We start from the raw sequence: 18,465 nt of genomic DNA on the forward strand, positions 1-18,465 counted from the left end.
GTTACAACTCTTATCTATCTTATGTAACCTGTCTTATGCAGTTATTATGATAACGGATATGAAAGTGCTTTGAAAGGATAAATCTTACACAAATATAAAGTGCTACTTTTTTTCTAAAGCACAGAGGACTTACATCAGTCCACTGTCTTTGTGGGGTCAAGGTCTAGAGCAGGGGTGGGGAATGTCCATATAAAGCCTTCAAAATCATTTGATCTGGCCCTGCCAGGGCACTAGGGGTGAGTTAATTAAATGTTTGACCAGATATAGCAGGCTAATTTTTAAGTTGATAATTCGGTATGGCCCCCGAATGATGTTATAAATATCCAAATGGCCCTTGGCAGGAGGAAGTTTCCCCACCCCTGGTCTAGAGTGATATTCTAATTCAATAGATATTTATTGAGCATCTACTGTGGACCCAGCAAGTGCTTGGCACTACTTGTACAACAGATGAGCAAACTAGGATGGTTGCTGCCTTTGTGGAGTGCATAGTCTCAAGTCAAAGACAAACATTCAACAAACAAGTACACAAATATGGGTATAATTCTACACTGTATCTTGAAGGAAGTAAACACCTTGTCAGGAAAAAAAATAAAAGTGGACTTGGAGGAAATGACTTTCATATTGGTGGAGGGAAGAATTCAAAGCGTGGGGTGGGAGGTATAATGTTTGAGTCAAGGAGGGAGAAGTATCAGCCCAGGGCTGGGGCCTGCATGACCCTGGGGGCCCTAGGTTTGTATTTTGTGCCAAGTGCAATGGGAAGTCATTAATGACATGGTCCAAGAGTTGAAGGTGTTTGCAGAAGTGATTACACTGTTGACCCGAGATGTCAGGGCTGGATAAGGGGTTAGTGAGGAGAGAGGGGGACTGCAGGATGGAGAGAAACTTCAGGTCACCAGACTGAAGGCCTTGATAGGGTGCAAGGAGTGCTTTGGGAGGGTTACTTGAGGACGTGGAAGGACAGGAGAGTGTGTTTGAGTGGGTGAGGAAGGCAGTGAAGTTTCCGGTCCATGTTGTGATCATGGGAGTGGGTGGGGGTGACAGGGCAGTGTAGCTGGAGATGTGAAGCGAGAGATCTAAGGCCAGGACAACTTGACTGAACTGGGAAGAAAGTTCCAACTCACAGAAGGCTCAAGCTGTGCGTTTTTGTACAGGGCTGACCCCTGCTGGTAATTTCTGGAAGCTGAGCTGCTGGCTAAAGGAACCCTGAGAAGCAAAAACTGTCACCAAAGACAGCAAAGGAAGAGGGCTGTTTTTACTCAGACCTCACATTTTCACTTTTATAAAGGTCTCTGCCAGGGTTTTTGGCTTTGAATATCTTCACAACTAAAGCATTCTTTATAATATCCCAAGCTCATGTCATCAAATGATGAAAATGCAAGGATTGAATAGTTGGGAGAACACAAACTTCTCCATAAATGTTGTGTTTACTTTCTCAGTGAAGTATAACATACAGGGGTGTGCAATGCAGGCTGACAGTTGTGAGTATATGAAACACAGAGTTTATTCTTGTGTTGTTATTTATTTATTAATTACTGTATTATTTGTTGTATTTTTTTGTATCTTTACTTATCTTTTAGGTAATGATGGCTGGTAATCTACTTTTGCCTACATGTTATAAAATGCACACATCTTAACTGTACATCAAGATGAAATTTTAGTAATGTATAAACCCATTACATTACAAAATTTAATAATCACCCAGATTATGTGATTGAATATTCCATTACCCGGAAACCTCATTCTTGCCCACTTTCTAGTCACTCCTTACTCCATATTCTGACTTCTAACCACTATTGTGACTTCTAACAGCAGATTAGTTTAGTCTGTTTTTGAACCCATATAAATGAAATCAAGCAGTATCTACTCTTTTGTATTTTGCTTCTTTGATTTAACATGTTTGTGAAATTTACCCTTATTGCATGTAGCAGTAGTTCATTTCCTTTTTAAATTCCATTTTTAAAATATATAACCATTATTTATCCATTCTTCTGCTAACGGGCATTTGGATTGTTTTCAGTTTAAGACTTTTATACTGCTATGACCACCCCTTGATTTATCTTCTATTATATATATATATATATATATATATATATGGTGGATATCTAACTAGATATGGAATTGTCATACTGCCAAAAGTTTTCCAAAGAGGCACTCCCGCCAGCAATGTGTGAGAATTTCAGTTGTTGCGCATTTTTTTTGCTAACACTTGGTACTGTTAGGTTTTTGTTTTGTGTTCTGTTTTATAATCAAACAACAGAGAGGACTCCAGAACCTTTTGAAGAGTTTGGCCTGTGCCCCTTGGAGTTTGTGAGGTACAGAGGTGAATGCCAAACCCAGTCCTGAAAACAATCCTCCAGGTCAAAGTGGCTGGTGGTGGCAGAGTAGAGCAGGTTGCACTGAATGTGGACGGCACTCCCTCTGAGGGCGGGGCAAAGCATGCTGCTTCTTATACACCGAATTCTAGTCCTGAGAGGCCATGGGACCCCAACAGATATGTGGCCGGAAAGATGAAAGGAAACCGTTAAAATGGCAGTCAGAGGAGTGGCATTTCCAGGGTCCAGGGAGCTGTCATCAGAGAGCCCAGCACAGAAATCTTTGAGGAACTCGAGGGCCCATGACAGGATAGACCTTATGAAACAAATAATGTTTTGTTTTTTTCTCTCTTTAATCCTTTTGTTGTCATTACATGTTATCTTCTCAATTCATCCCACAGGATGAGAACTCTTTCTCTGAGGTAGAGGTCTTTGTTATTTTGAGGCCAGGGCATTTGAGCACCAGGAACAACTGTAGAATCTATAAGGAAGGAATGGAAAGGGAGGAAAGCAATGATGAAAAAGAGCCTGGAAGGATGGAGATGCATGTTTTGCTTGATGGGCTCTGAGAGGACAATGTTTGAAACCCTCAGATGGGCATGCTCTGGGCACGGTGAAGGCCTGTCTCCACACAGGAACTACAAGGCATCGACCTGAGAGAAAAGAGGCATAATAAAGGAAGAAGAAAAGAAAAGAAAAAGAAAAAAGAAAAAGCCGGGGGTAGAATGGTAAACAGCAGAAACAGAGAAGATTAGAAACAGCTAGCAAAAAAGTAAAACCCAGAGCGCTACAGATGGAGAACAGAGGAGCAATGCACCTGGTACAGATGGAAATGAGCAAGTGAGAGGGTGGCTTTGATGAACCCAGCCTCTGACCGGAGAGAGGAAAAGAGTCAGGAACACCAGGCAGCAGGTGGAATGGCCCTCAGCTCTGGAGAGGTTGAGAGGATGGACGGGCGGGAAGGGAGGGAGGATCAGCGTATACACATGGACTGTTTTTTCAGCAAAGGCTGGACAACGCCACAGTTTGGGTGGAGTGGAGAAAAGTAGGTGGGGGAAAGCTTTATAGAGGGTTGTGACAAACTAAATTGCTTATTCCTAATTCCAACATTTATAGGCTATTACAAGACATATTAGGAAATCGGGTATAGATGAATTTAGTTAAAATGGAAGATTCATACAGGGAAGCTGTAGCAGAAAAGACTAAAATCTGGGACAGAGTCAGATTGTGAAAGTCCTCAGCTGTCAGAGTAAGGAACTGGGCCCCAGCAAGGAGAAAGGAGGAGTTTTCAGCAGGGAAGTAACATGATGAACACAGTGTTTTAGGAGGATAAATTTACCCAGGAAAGACAGAATTGACAGAAAGGGAAAGAGAAACCAGAGGTAAGAAGAGTACTGTATTTTTCTGTGTATAAGACACCCCCCACTTTTCCAACCCAAAATTAAGAAATCAATATTATAAACATGTTGCTGGTTTTCCTCTTAAGGCCTTCTTCTTTTTTTGGCATCTTAAGGAGTTGTTCTTCCTGTTTTCTCCACTGTCTGATCACACATTCAGTGGGAGGAAGTCCAAATTGTCTCTCTGCAGCTCTATTTCTGTGCTCTTTTGCATAGCTGATTACTTTCAGTTTGAAATTTGCAGAGTAAGACAATTGCTTACCGGTATTTATCTTTTTATTTTTTGACATCTTTATGGGCTCAGAACACTCCCGTCCTTGTCGCATCTGCGTATTCTCCACCACCTCCTCCTCCAATTACGGCATTAGTTGACGTCAATAACAATAAGGCTCATGATTGGAGGAAGCCTGTTTGACAAGGTATGGGCAGCTACACAACCTCCCTCCCTGGCTGACTTCCATGTATACTAGTAAGATGCCCCTCAATTTTCAGTCTAACAATTTTAGAAAAAATAGCATCTAATACACGGGAAAATACAGTAGTTAGAAAGCTAAGTGCCTGTAGTCCACAGCAAAGGCCTTAGAGATGTGCTAATAGAAGGCAATTCTGCTCCTGGAAATTTATATCCTAAGGAAATAATCATGTATGCAAAGATTTAACTACTAAAGATGCTTATTTCAACATTGCTATAAAACATTTATAAAATGTTTCTAAAGCACTTCAAAGAGCATCTTTAGCAGCTAAATCTTTATACACAATGTTCATTATTTCCTAAAGTTCTATCTCTAGAGTAAGAAATCTCCAACCTTGCTAATGAAAATAAATCATTATGATCTTTCTTAGATCCACAATACTAAAATGACTAGCAAAGATATATCTACACACACACACACAATTGCATGAGCTCCTGAAGACAGAAATTTCAATGCATAGCTCAAATATATTGGTGTTGGAATTGAGAAGAAATCATAGTGTCCTATAGATATTGAAAGCCTCCTCCATGACTACCATCTAAATTGACATGGGAGCAAGGCAGGCAGCTCAATCAGAGGAGCATGAGAATCCTTCAGAGGAAATGTTAGGGGCAATACTTACTTTTTCATATTTATATCTTGTCTTTAAACTACACCGTAGATTCAATGAAAGTAGAGACATAACACCACCCAAATAAGAAAGAAATTGGATTTTTTAAAATCTTCAAATAAAAATCCACACACACCCCCTCCCGCCCCTCTGTGGGCCATTCCTGACCCAGTTCCCGTGGTCAGTCACATCCATGCAGCTAGCTTGTATTTAAGCCAGTGGCTGCTGCCAGGGGTCTGGAGTTAACCTGACTCAATTAAACCCACCAAGCCCTCCTTGGAAGCTGGGATGGGGGTCCATAGATATATCCCTCCAGTCTTGTAACTATTTTATTTGCAAGGAGTGTATGGATGTTGGTAGAATGAATATCTTAAAGATGAAATTGAAGCCTATGATAGCAGAATTTAAGTGTCAAGAGAAACTGTATTGTAAAAAAAAATTTGTAGACATGATCCCAGAACTGCTGATGGTGATTTGAGAAATCTTGAAGAACAGATGAAATACCAAAATACTAGACAGATGGGAGGAGGGGTTACGGGGGAGGGGTAAGTAGGAGATCAACTTGGTCAACTAATATATCAATTTTAACTATAGGATAGTGGTTCTCAACTTTTGAATATTAGTGAGACATTTTAAATTTAAAAAATTTTCAATTACAGTTTACATTCAATATTATTCTGTACCGGTTTCAGATGTACAGCAAAGTGGTTAGAAAATCATGTACTTTACAGAGTAGTTCCCCCAATGCTTTGAGCACCCACTTAGCCCTATACATACTTATCATGATATTATGACTATATTCCTTATGCTGTAACTTACATCTCTGTGATTATTCTGTAACTACCAATTTATACGGCTGAATCCCATCACATTTTTTACCCAGCCTGCCAACCCCCTCTCCTCTGACAACTATCAGTCTGTTCTCTGTATGTATGAGTAGTGAGACATTTTAAAATATATATATTTTATTGATTTTTTACAGAGAGGAAGGGAAAGGGATAGAGAGTTAGAAACATCGATGAGAGAGAAGCATCGATCAGCTGCCTCCTGCACATTCCCTACTGGGTATGTGTCCGCAACCAAGTTACATGCCCTTGACTAAAATTGAACCTGGGACTCTTGAGTCCGCAGGCCGATGCTCTATCCACTGAGCCAAACCGGTTAGGGCAAGACATTTTTAAATACTACAATTCTGGATTGAAAGACTCAAAGTTACACTAAACAAGTTAGCAATAATTACAAGATAGTATATATCCATAACCCATGGCCACAGACATTATTGTGATGAAGGCCTGGGGCAGGGGCAGGGGCCGGGGCAGGCTAGAAGGGGTCAATGGGGATAAAAGGGGGACATCTGTAATACTTTCAACAATAAAGATTTTTTTAAATTACAAGGCAATCTCAGGATAAACATGTATGATACTTATTGTTCAGTGGACAGCGGTTCTGTTGGTTTCCCAGCATCTATCCCCCATTCTTCTGGGAAAAGAGCACCCCAGAACACCCCCCAGAGAGCCACCTCTCCTCTCTTCTCAATCCCTGTGGTTGGAGGGCTAGGGTTGCTTCCTAGGTCACTAAGCAATTGGCTAGAGTGATTGGCCCAAATCGGGCCAATCAGAATGAGGACCAGGATTTTTGTTTGGCTGTTGGAGGAAAGAAGCTCTTTCTCTCCTTCTGGATTTGAAGCTGAATGGATGTAGAAAAGAGCAGCTGAGGTCATCTAGGCATCCCAGGGTGGGGGGTGGAGGAGGGAGCCGTGGAATCTAGAACTGCCAGGAGCCACAAGATGCAGAGATAACATTGTATGTGTCACATCTAGCTATACCGGGAAATTTATTTTCCTGGACTTTTCAGTTATTAGAGCTGTGATGACTATATGTACCTTCTTATTTTTTATATTCTTGATGATCTGGCATTTGGGGCTTTGATCCTGGAGAGACTGCCCCTCCCAGCGCTAGCAGCTAATTTCTAGAGATCAAAATTGACTCCCTCCGCCCCATCTGCCTCAGAACATACAAATCAACAAATTCAGATACCACATCTCTAATAATTTCCTTTATTAAACTTTTACACACCAAGCCAATATTCCCCTAAATCCATGGTCGGCAAACTGCGGCTCGTGAGCCACATGTGGCTCTTTGGCCCCTTGAGTGTGGCTCTTCCACAAAATACCACGGCCTGGGAGATTCCATTTTGAAGAAGTGGCGTTAGAAGAAAGTTTAAGTTTAAAAAATTTGGCTCTCAAAAGAAATTTCAATCGTTGTACTGTTGATATTTGGCTCTGTTGACTAATGAGTTTGCCGACCACTGCCCTAAATCATCCCAGGGCTAAGTACCAGACAACTGGAGACCACCCCTACAGCCTAGAGTTTGCTGAAATTAATCAAACTATTCGATCCTAAACTTACTCAGCACACCTGCCCTACTTTGCCCAAACCTTCCCACAAAAACCCTAAATAAAGGTTCTGGGCCCTGCTCGCCCTTCTCAACTTCTCAGCCCTTAGGCCATTGGGTTGTTTCCAGTTTGGGGCTATTGCTAACAAAACTGCTATGAACATTCCTGTATAGGTTTCATTGTGAATGCATGTTTTCATTTCTCTGGGGTAAATGCTCAAGCATACAATTTCTGGGTTGCATGGTGTAATGTTTAGTTTTATAAAAATTGACAGACTATTTTCCAGACTAAATGTATCATTTTACATTCTGAACAGCAATGTATGAGATCCAGTTTCTGCACCCTTATCAGCATTTGATGTGATCACTATTTTTAATTTTAGTTATTTAATCCTAGAGGCCTGGTGCACGGATTTGTGCACCGGTGGGGTCCCTCAGCCTGCCTGCACCCTCTCACAATCTGGGACCCCTCAGGGGATGTCAGACTGCCGGTTTCAGCCTGATCCCTGCAGGCCAGGCTGAGGGACTCCACTGGTGCACAAATCCATGCACTGGGCCTCTAGTATGCACATAAGATCTTTGGTTAATCTCTTCCCGCCTTCTCCCCTCCCCTCTTCTCTCTGAGATTCATCAATCTGTTCCATGTTTCCATGCCTGTGTGTTGAGCATCTGCCCACTGGTGGTCAGTGTGCATCATAGCTACCGGTTGAAAGGTCGCTTAGGCTTTTATATATATAGATTCTATTAAGTGTATAGTAGTATCTAATTGTGGTTTTTTATTTTTAAAAATATTTTTATTGATTTTTAGAGAGAACGAAAGGGAGAGGGAGAGAGAGACATTGATGTGGAAGTGGAACATTGATTGGCTGCCTCCTGCACACCCCCTACCGAAGATCAAGCCTGCAACCTGAGCATGTGCCCTGTCCAGGAATCTAACCGGCAACCTTTTGGTACATGGGACAATTCCCAACCAACTGAGCCACACTGGCCAGGGCTCTAATTGTGTTTTAATTTACATTTTCATAATGGCTAATGATGTTGAATATGTTTCCCTTGTCTCCAGTGGATATTTTTTAAATGATCTCTAAAGATCCACCAAAACTTAAAGCAATATTGCTTCTGGGGAAGGTGAGAAGGAACTAATATTAATGATGAGCATAAAATGGGACTTAAAATGTATCTGTATGTGTGATATTTCAGAAGAATGAATTCATGTATTATTATATAATTAACTGTTAACTTATAAAAGCACAGAATAATAAACAGAAGCAGTATTTATCATGGAAAGAACTCAGACTTCAAATCAGATAGACTTGGGTTTAGAGTCTATGTTCCTATCAGGTATGAGACTTTAGGTAGTTGATTTTAACTCACTTCTTTAGTCTCACTTCTCTTACCTGTAAAATGGTGATAATAGCACCCGCCTCATAGGATTGTTGTGAGGATGTAATTAAATTAGATAATATATTAAAAGGGCTTAGTATAGTGGCAGGAAAGAGTTAATAAATCGTAAACTATTATTTATGTTAAAATTGAGATTTTGTTATTTTCTTTACTGCTTAATTATTTAGACTCTGACTCCTCTTAACATCTAGTAAATGGGCTAATGTTCATTTTTTGGAATAGTATCATGCTATAACATGCTTAGTGATCTCATTCTATGCTTCCTAAATGAGTAATAGATTACACTTTCAGGTTATACAAAGTCAACATTAGCAAGTCCCTAATAAACGCTTTTTCCTTGAGGTCCTCAGAATTTATGAAAATATCTATAGTGCTTAACAAAGCCTTTTTCTACATCACTGTGGTTGTGAGACCAAACTAACAATGAAAAGTATTCCTGTCCCCTAATCTTAACCAAAGAGTAATGAGCAATCACTTAGTAACCTTAAGAATGACCAAACAGGTTTGAACAGGACTATCTGTTTCTCTGAGGCAACTTAACATTCCAAGATAAAATCTCACCCTCGTGTTCAAAAGGAAATTTGACAAAAAAAAAAAAACACACACACACAAAAAAAAGGAAATTTGAGTCCTCTGCACGATGTGATAAATGAGGGTGTCATATTACCAAAGCTTTGTGACAGGTCTCTAATATGAGTTAGTCCACTTTAGCATATTTAGCAAGTTTCTTGGCCATTGGAGATGACCAGTGTGTCATCAATGACAACATTCTTTTAGGTGCCAACACATGACATTTATAATTTACAGTGGGAATTTAATTCAACTGTGTCAATTAGCTCTGTTTACCTGAACAAATATAAGTGATCACATTTCTAGAAATGTTAATGCAGATTATGAGGGTAAACATGGTGAATCTTTTTTTTTTTAAATATATTTTATTGATTTTTTACAGAGAGGAAGGGAGAAGGATAGAGTTAGAAACATCAATGAGAGAGAAACATCGATCAGCTGCCTCCTGCACCCCCCCCACTGGGGATGTGCCCGCAACCAAGGTACATGCCCTTGACCGGAATCGAACCTGGGACCCTTCAGTCCACAGGCCGACACTCTATCCACTGAGCCAAACCGGTTTCGGCAACATGGTGAATCTTATTCTGGTAATTAAGGGGGGAAAAAGGAAACGAGGGAAGAGAAATAAGGAAGAAACAAGAGGTAAGACTATGTGATCATCTTAATGCTCTCCCTAGTTAGAATATCACCCATGAAAAAAACAAAGGGAACATGAATTACAATGTTATAACTGTGACTTGTAAAATAAATAATTATAATAATAAAAATAATATCTTTTATAAATCAAAAGAGTAATGCATTTATTGGGGTAAAAAAACAAAAACAAAAAACCACACACCAAACAGAATTGCATGAAGTGAGAAAAGTTTTAAAAAGTGGCTAAGATCACAAAGCTAAATCTTCTTACAGTGAAGACTAGAACCCAGGTCTTCCAATTCATGATTCAGTATGCTTTCCATGCGATTCGTTATTCCATAATATGTACATGTATATATATTATCATTTAGCTTCTCTGCATCTAGTCTACTCATCTTTAAAATAAGGGGTCGTCAGAGAGAGAAGAGAGAAAAATAAATAAATAAATAAAAAATAAGGGGTTGTAACAAATCTGAAGGTGGTCATGGGCATCTGAGGGCTATTTTTAATATTCTGCCAAAGAACAGTGATACTGTTCTTTCATAATAGAGAGACTGATTATTACAGGGTGTGCCCCAAACATTACTGCAGCACATCCGACACAGAGACTATATACTCTGCCTGGCAACAGTTCAGCACAACAGCCAAAATTAATCAGTGAAGCGTATTCAGTGAGATCCTCGCACTGAAAAGGTGGGAAACCACTGGACTAGATGGCTACGCTGCTTTAGTGGCGACAGAGAGTTAACTCCCTGCTCACTTCTCTCGCTGTTTGCACCTTATCTGAAAAGCCAGGACTAGGAGATGAGTCAGAGTTTGAAGAGGGTTCACAGCTTCATCTGGGAGTTATAGGTAACGATCTCAGCTGGACTCAGAAAGATCATACTACATACAGATAAGATGTCATCCCGGAAGGTAGGCGAAACAGACTCATGGGCCTCCAGGCCAAAGCAGGCCTGTGCTTAGTCTTCCTACGTTTTATTTATATTTCCATAAACTCACGTATTTTTGTTTGACTTGTTTCTTAGGCTTCAAGGCCTGAAGCAGCCTGGCTGTTTCACACTTTGCCGTTGGGGGATTTGGCCATGAACATATATCTTTTTTTAATTTTTCATTGGAGATGTAAATTTTTTTAAATATATTTTTTTATTGATTTCAGAGAGGAAGGGAAAGGGAGAGAGAGATGGAAACATCAGTGATGAGAGAGAACCATTGATTGGCTGTCTCCTGCACACCCCTTACTGGGGATTGAGCCCACAACCCGGGCATGTACCCTGACTGGGAATTGAATCATGACCTCCTGGTCCATACGTCGACGCTCAACCACTGAGCCATGCCAGCTGGGGTAGAGATGTAAATTTATCACTGCCCACATAAGCCTTGTGTTTCTTTTCTTTTCAATAGCAAATTACTAGCGTGGGATTTTAATCACAATGTTGAGGTAACAATATCTTATTTAAAGATATATAAATTCTGAATTTAATCAAATTTTATGCATTTTATCTAGATAATTCGAATGATTCTTAAATTGAAACTTTTGCTGTTTTGATCTTTCTTTCAATGAGGACAGATCACTTGGAGGTCAGGAACTCACATTTTGATGTTGGATTCTATTGTCAGGCACACTTCTCCCTAACTCCTGTGTAAAGAGTAACTCAAACTACTTGGTTATTTAAAAAAACCATTTAGGGATATTGAACCCTTATCAAAAATTCATCTTTTAATGGTCAAATTCTGAGAGTAATGACAGCTTTAGGCAACAATATAAATGAGTGAATCTAACGTAATGTGGAACAAAAGAAACAAAAGAGTATATACTGTAATGATTCCATTTATAAAAAATAAAAAATTGAGCCCTCACCGGTTTTGCTCGGTGGGTAGAGTGTCGGCCTGCTGACTGAAGGGTCCAGGGTTCGATTCCAGTCAAGGGCATATGCCTGGGTTGCAGGCTCGATCCCCAGTAGGGGGCATGCAGGAGGCAGCCGATCAATGATACTCTCTCATCATTGTTGTTTCTATCTCTCTCTCCCTCTCCCTTCCTCTCTGAAATCAATAAAAATATATATTTTTTTAAAAAATCAAAAGTTGACAAAATTAATCTATGTTGTTAGAAGCTGGGTAATGGTTTCCTTTGTGGTGGAAAGGTGAGACAGTGATTGAGAAGTGGTGTGGGGGCATCTTCTGGGGTGCTTGTAATATTGTAATTCGTATTTATTTATTAATATATTTTTATTGATTTTAGAGAGGGAGAGGGAGAGAGAGATAGAAACATCAACGATGAGAGAGAATCATTGATCAATTAGCTGCCTCCTACACGCCCCACACTGGGGTTTGAGCCTACAACCTGAGCGTGTGCCCTGACTGAGAATTGAACTGGTGACCTCTAGGTGCAAGGGTCAATGCTCAACCACTGAACCTCACGGGCTGGGCGAGTTTTGCTCTTAAATTTACATCTTCCATTCATTTTGAGTTAAATTTTTGTATATGGTGAAGTGAAGGGAGAGGGAAGATTAACCTTTTGAATGAGGCATTTCACAACTATAATTCCAACTAAAATTATAGCTAATATACACTAAGGGCCCATCAGATTTATTTTTTAATTAAAAAAATAATTTAACTAACCTAGTTTCAAAACTATAATTCTTCTACTTGAAAGCAACTGCAGTGGCTAATTAGGCCAAAACCTATTAGCTTTGGAAATGACAAATTGTTAGCCAAACACATTGTACTTGTTTTCTGGTCCAATCAGGCAATAATCATTAGTGGTTGCTTAAACTATTAAGTGACAAGTTCATGGGGAACTCTGTAATAGATCATCCAATAACACCGAAATCCACTGAATAATCTTAACAACACTAAACACAGGACACCCAGAGCTAACTATAAGCTTACAAAAAATATGGAAGCTAGAGGAACAAGAAAAAGAACACTGTGTGAATACAATCAACCAGTACAGAAAGTGTGAAATTCTAGAGGACAAATGATATAGTTTCTATAACAACAACAACATAAAGGTCTAAAAAAAATGACTGAGGGAAAAATAAAAAATAAAGACAAAGGGAAGTGTTATAGACTAAAATGATCTTTTTTAAAAATATATATTTCATTGATTTTTTACAGAGAGGAAGGAATTTTTTTTCCTTTATGTATCATGACTTTGGTGTTATATCTAAGTAGTCTTTGCTTAACATCAAAAGATTTTCCCCCTGTTTTCTTCCAGAATTTATAGTTTAAAGCTCTTTTATATTTGAATTAATTTTTGTTTATGGTGTGAGGTTAGGATCAGAGTTGTTCTTCTCCCCACATGGGGGTATCCAATTGTCCCAGCACTATTTTTTAAAAAGATTACCCTTTCCCCATTGAATTGTTTTTAGCACATTTATTGAGAATCAATTTTGGGCTATCTGTTCTGTTCCACTGATCTATATGTGTATCCTTATGCCAATACCACAATGTCTTCATTACTGTGGCTTTAAGATAAGTTTTGAAATCAGGTAGTAGAAACCTGCCACCTTTGCTTTTCTTTTTCAAAATTGTTTTGATTATTCTGGTTCCTTTGTGTTGCCATTTAAATTTTACAATCAAACATCAATTTCTAAAAAAAAAAAGCCTTCTGGGATTTTGAGAGATAACATTGAATATACTAGTTTAGGTCAATTTGGGGAAAACTATCATCTTTTTTTTTTTTAATCTTTATTGTTGAAAGTATTACATAGATTTTTCCTTTTCCCCCATTAATCTCTTTCAGCCTGCTCCCCTCCCCCCTCGATCAGGCCCTCACCAATGTCTGTGTCCACGGGTTATGCATATATGCATACAAGTTCATTGGTTGATCTCTTCCCACCCATCCTCCCCTGCCTTTCCTCTGAGGTTTAACAGTCTGTTCATGCTTCTATGTCTCTGGGTCTATTTTTGAGAACTGTCATCTTAACAAAGAGTGTTCAATCTGTGAACATGGTATTTTTATTTATCTAGATTTTCTTTGATTATCCTCAGCAATGTTTTGTAATTTTCAGTATATAGGTCAGTGATGGCGAACCTATGACACGCGTGTCAGCACTGACACGCGTAGCCATTTCTGATGACACGCGGCCGCTGAGGCAGCCGCATGCCGAGGATGAAACATTTGCTGCTCCTGAGGATGAAACATTTGCGAAATAATGTTTTTTCCTCAAAGTGACACACTACCGGAGTTATGCTCAGTTTTTTGGCCAAGTTTGACACACCAAGCTCAAAAGGTTGCCCATCACTGATATAGGTCTTGCATTACTTTCATTATATTTATTCAGATTTTCTGATGCTCTTGTGAATGAAGTTGTCCTCCTAATTTGATTTTTAGATTGTTCATTGGTGTCATATATAAATATACTGATTTCTGTATGTAGATCTGATATCTTATGACTTTGCTAGACTTAATTATTTTAAAACCCCCATTTCTTCATGTGTAAAATGGGGATAGCTAATTGGGGATAGTAAGGTTTTTGTGTGGAATAATATAAAATCTCATCAGAAGTCTAGAAATGAAGCTCCTCCTCAAAAAACAATTCAACCACCCAAGGAGTGCTTTCTCTCTCTGGAGCCTACCAGTGCCTTTCCCCCTATTTCTTACGCCAGGCGAGTTTTCTTTGCCCTTCATACTGAGCTCCTAAGGCCCTTCTTTTGCCTCCGTAACTTGTTTCCTGAGCCCACACAGCCCAGCTGGCTCACTTCTACCTCTGTGACTTTCTAATTAAACTTTTGCTTGTATTTGAATAAAAAGAAATTCAACCACCTAAAATGTGGGGCTACATTAGAGAAAAGTAAAATGACTATAATGTCCTTGGTATAGTCGAAGGAAACAGTCACCAATAGCATCATATCTGAATTTGCATAATTAAGAGGCTTTGCTGCATTTTCGTTAGTGTAGTGAGTAGACAATTGTTTATATTTTCTACTATTTGCATGTATTGTTTTTATAATTAGAAGAAAACAACAGGTGTTATTTCTTAAAAAGTAAAAATTAGTAATCCAAAAGAAAAAAAAGGGAGGGTCATTAGCGGTAGAGAGCACGTTTAAAAAAGTATGTAACTAATAAATAATGAGGAATAAAGAAATAAAATGGAGTCACTATGGTCAAGCTGCTAAATTACTAAAATCAAGTAGGCTGAGGAACGAGGAAATTATTCTATTCTTGCCTTACCTAGTCTGGGGACTTAAACCTTTAAACTTTTCAGTTGAGTGTCAATGCCTAGATGTACATTATTTCCACAGATAACCATCTGAACAACTCAGGGGGAAAAAAATGCTCCATTATCCAGACCACTAGACACTTGGGAGATCACCATCTCGGACCAACCCATCAGCAAAGAATGCAGGACTGATTCTTCTCTAGTCTGTTCTTTTTTACTCGAAGACCTCTCAGCTTTTCCTGCTCCTTTGGAACACTCTGGATATTAACTAGCTGTGTTTTCCGTTCGCACACCCTAATTCCCTTGAGGAAATCTTTGTCCTTTATTTCTGGCCAAAGCCTCCAGATCGGGGTTGTCTGATTTCAAAAACCGAGGCTCTGGGTTCAAACAGGTGCAACTGAAGAGGTGCGATGCCATGTGGCGCTGCTGGAAGAAAGTGGTCCTAGAAGCAAGGACACACGAAGCCCCGTTCCATGGTGCGACCCGGAAGGACCTCCAGCTTTGCTCCCCCTCCCGGCTGGCTTGGGCACATTCCCGGCCATCGGCGACAGACCCGGTGACCTGCCGGAGCCTTCTGCAGAAGGGTAAGCGGCGCCCTACACCCCTCCGACGCCTGCCTAGGGAGAAGGCGGCAGCGCCCACCAGGGCGTCTACCGTAATGGGCCGGCGAAGCGCCGGAAACCAGACCTAGAGCGTTATTCGGACGGGCGGTGACCGTGAAGGCGGAACTGGAGCCGCAGCTGAGGGCGGGGCTTCGGAGCCCCTCCGCTTCTTATTGGACCTGAGCGCTGTTAGTCTCGGCCTCCTTTCCGTCCCCACCTTTTCCGCGCTGGCCGTCAGTTAAATGACGGGCGGGGCCGGGCCCGTGGCGACTTCCGGTAAGGGAAGAGAGTTGCAGCCTAGGAGCGGCTGCCGAGAGGCGGAGGAGGAAGAGGAAAGCGCCGGGCGGCGGCTGCAGTAGGTGCTGGCTGTAGGTTGTCCGGGGCAGCGGCGGCTCTCTCCCAGGCGGACGATGGACAGCCAGGGCAGGAAGGTGGTGGTGTGCGACAACGGCACCGGGGTAAGCTCCCGATGGGGGGAGGCCGCGGTGGCCCCGGGTCCGGGTGGGGCGCACGGGCCCTAGGCGCGCGGGGTTGCACCCCTGGGCCCTCGAGCCGTCCGGGCCCAGGGGCGCGGGGCAGCCCTTGCCGCCTCCGTGGGTGTAGGGAGCGAGGGCCCTGGTCTCCCGGAGCTTACCACGCACCGCCCCCTCATCCATCCGGGTCGGGGCGGCGGGCGAGGCCGGCACTGCTCGGGGATCCATGCCTGCTGCCCCGCAGGGGCCGGCTCCACGCTCCAAGCTGGGCAGTTTGGCTAAAGGGTCGGAGGGGTAAAAGACGGGGTTTGTGTGCTCGCGAAGGGCTTCGTCGCCCCGGGTCGCCGGTGTGTAAAAAGGGGAAAGACCCAGAGGCCTTCCTTCTCCTGTGTAGGTACCGAATGGGAGGCAGGAAACGAGTTTAAAGAAAAAAAAAAAAAAAAAGGAAGTACTGTCAGTGCAAGCCTCAGCCCTTCAGCAGTTTTGAGATTTTGTGTGTTTTTTTCTTTTTGAGGGAAGTAGAGGCCAGATCGGAGTGCATAATTTACTTTTTGTTCTGCATGCCGGGAATTTTGCCCACGGTGGCTCCGCAGAGACCAACATGTTCCATTGAATGGTCTTGGGACATCCAGCACCCCTCAAGGAGTCCCAGTGTGAGTTCTACTGACCTTAGGGGAAGTTCATCAGTTTGGGCACCTCCCTCTCCCCCCGATTTTAATTTTTTAAAATCTTCACCCGGGGATATGTTTTTATTTTTTATTATTGATTTCAGAGAGAGAGGAAGGGAGAGGGAGAGAGAAACATGGCTGTGAGAGAAAGAAAAACTTCATGGGTTGCCTCCCATTCGTGCCCTCCCGGGATCAAACCCGAAACTTGGGTATGTGCCCTGACCGGAATCCAACAGAGACCCTTCGGTGCACGGACGCTCCAACCAACGAGCCACACTGGCCAGGACCCCCCCCCCCCCCCCCCCGTTTTTGTCCTTAGATACAGATTACAGATAATGTTAGTCTTTAAGATACTAAAATGCAAATAATTGTAAAAACCGGAGTAAAACACTGATTAAGAAATTATTTGAGAGCTGTTTCTTTCAAACGCACCCCTCTCCCCCTTTAAAAATGTATTTTGGCAGCCAAGTCAGCAAATTAGAAGACAGAAATGCTACTTACTTTGGATGAGTTCCATAATGATAAGTTTCTCCTACATTACAGTGATGTCTAACCATTTTGGAGTTGCATATTTTGTGACTTTTCTCCCCCTTCTTCCATAAATGTGACATATGAATTAAAAAAGGTTTTACTTGAACTTGAAAACACTTTGACAACTGGATTGTTGAGGAGGGGAAAAGACCTAATATTCACTGCCGTAATACTTCCCTTGATGGAATTTGTTACAGGCTTTTACAAGTAATAATTATACTAGCTTTATCTGAACTTAGTTTAAAATGGTCTTGAGTAATAAGGGTGTTATCATATAATGGGACATCATACAAAATGAATACTTTAAAAAAAGAGGCAGATCTACTGCTATGGAAAGTTATCTAAGATTTATTGTTAAGTTGAAAAATGATCCCATTTATGTGAGTGTTCTTTATTAAAAATATATGTTCACAGATGTGTGTGTATATGAAAGTTTTGGAGGGATACATAAAAAATGTTAATAGTGATTACTTGTGAGACTAGGTATAACGGAGTGAGAGAGGATGAGGAATTCATAACTCTAATTATTGGGAAAATGTTCTTTGTGTTTTTAACAAGACATGTACTGTTAAATTATCTTTAAACAAAAGAAACTATAAACATTTATTACTTTTATAGTTAAAACTCAGTTAAAGGTACTTTTTAAAAGATATTAGTCTCAAGTTGGCATCTAAATAAATTTAAAGCTTTAAAAATTGAATTTAAAACATTTTGTTTTGTGAATATGCCAGATAATTCTCTTTAGAAATATGAGCCAGTTATGTTTTAATGGATTCCTCTTTTTTTTTTTTTAATTTTTAGCAAAGAGTGGAAGGAGGTGGGAGAGACACAAAGAGAGAGAAACATTGGTTATAGAGACATATTGCTTCCCACACACTCCGACCAGGGCTAGGGGGGAGGGAGCTTGCAACTGAGGTTTGGGCCCTTGACCGGAATCGAACCTGTGACCCTTCAGTCCGCAGGCCGGTGCTCTGTCCACTGAGCCAAATCTGCTAGGGCTGGATTCCTCTTTTTTTGGGGGGGAGGGGTGATTCCTCTTTTTGGAAGGCTAATGAACCCTATATTTGTAATGAGTTTTGTGATACTCAATTAGAATAGGGATGTTAACTGTAAGCTCATTAAAGAAAAAACTGTTTTTAATTGCTGAAAGACAGAGAGAGAGCTATCAATGGGCTGCCTCCAGCACACATCTGGACCACCAGGGTTTGAACCTGCAACCTGGGTATG

At 41.0% G+C, this 18,465-nt stretch overlaps 1 protein-coding gene across 1 annotated transcript in view; it reads left to right on the forward strand.

Moving 5' to 3' along the window:
* The first annotated feature begins 15,828 nt into the window (after window positions 1-15,828).
* The window catches only part of ACTR2 (actin related protein 2), a 35,640-nt gene continuing 33,003 nt past the window's right edge, over window positions 15,829-18,465 (forward strand). The window contains exon 1 of the mRNA XM_079791724.1: window positions 15,829-16,024. Within this exon, the coding sequence (XP_079647850.1) occupies window positions 15,977-16,024 (48 nt within the window). The 5' untranslated portion in view covers window positions 15,829-15,976. The remainder of the gene's footprint in view (window positions 16,025-18,465) is intronic.

This window comes from Cnephaeus nilssonii (genome assembly GCF_951640355.1).
Source record: "Cnephaeus nilssonii genome assembly, chromosome: 15".
Lineage (NCBI taxonomy): Eukaryota > Metazoa > Chordata > Mammalia > Chiroptera > Vespertilionidae > Cnephaeus > Cnephaeus nilssonii.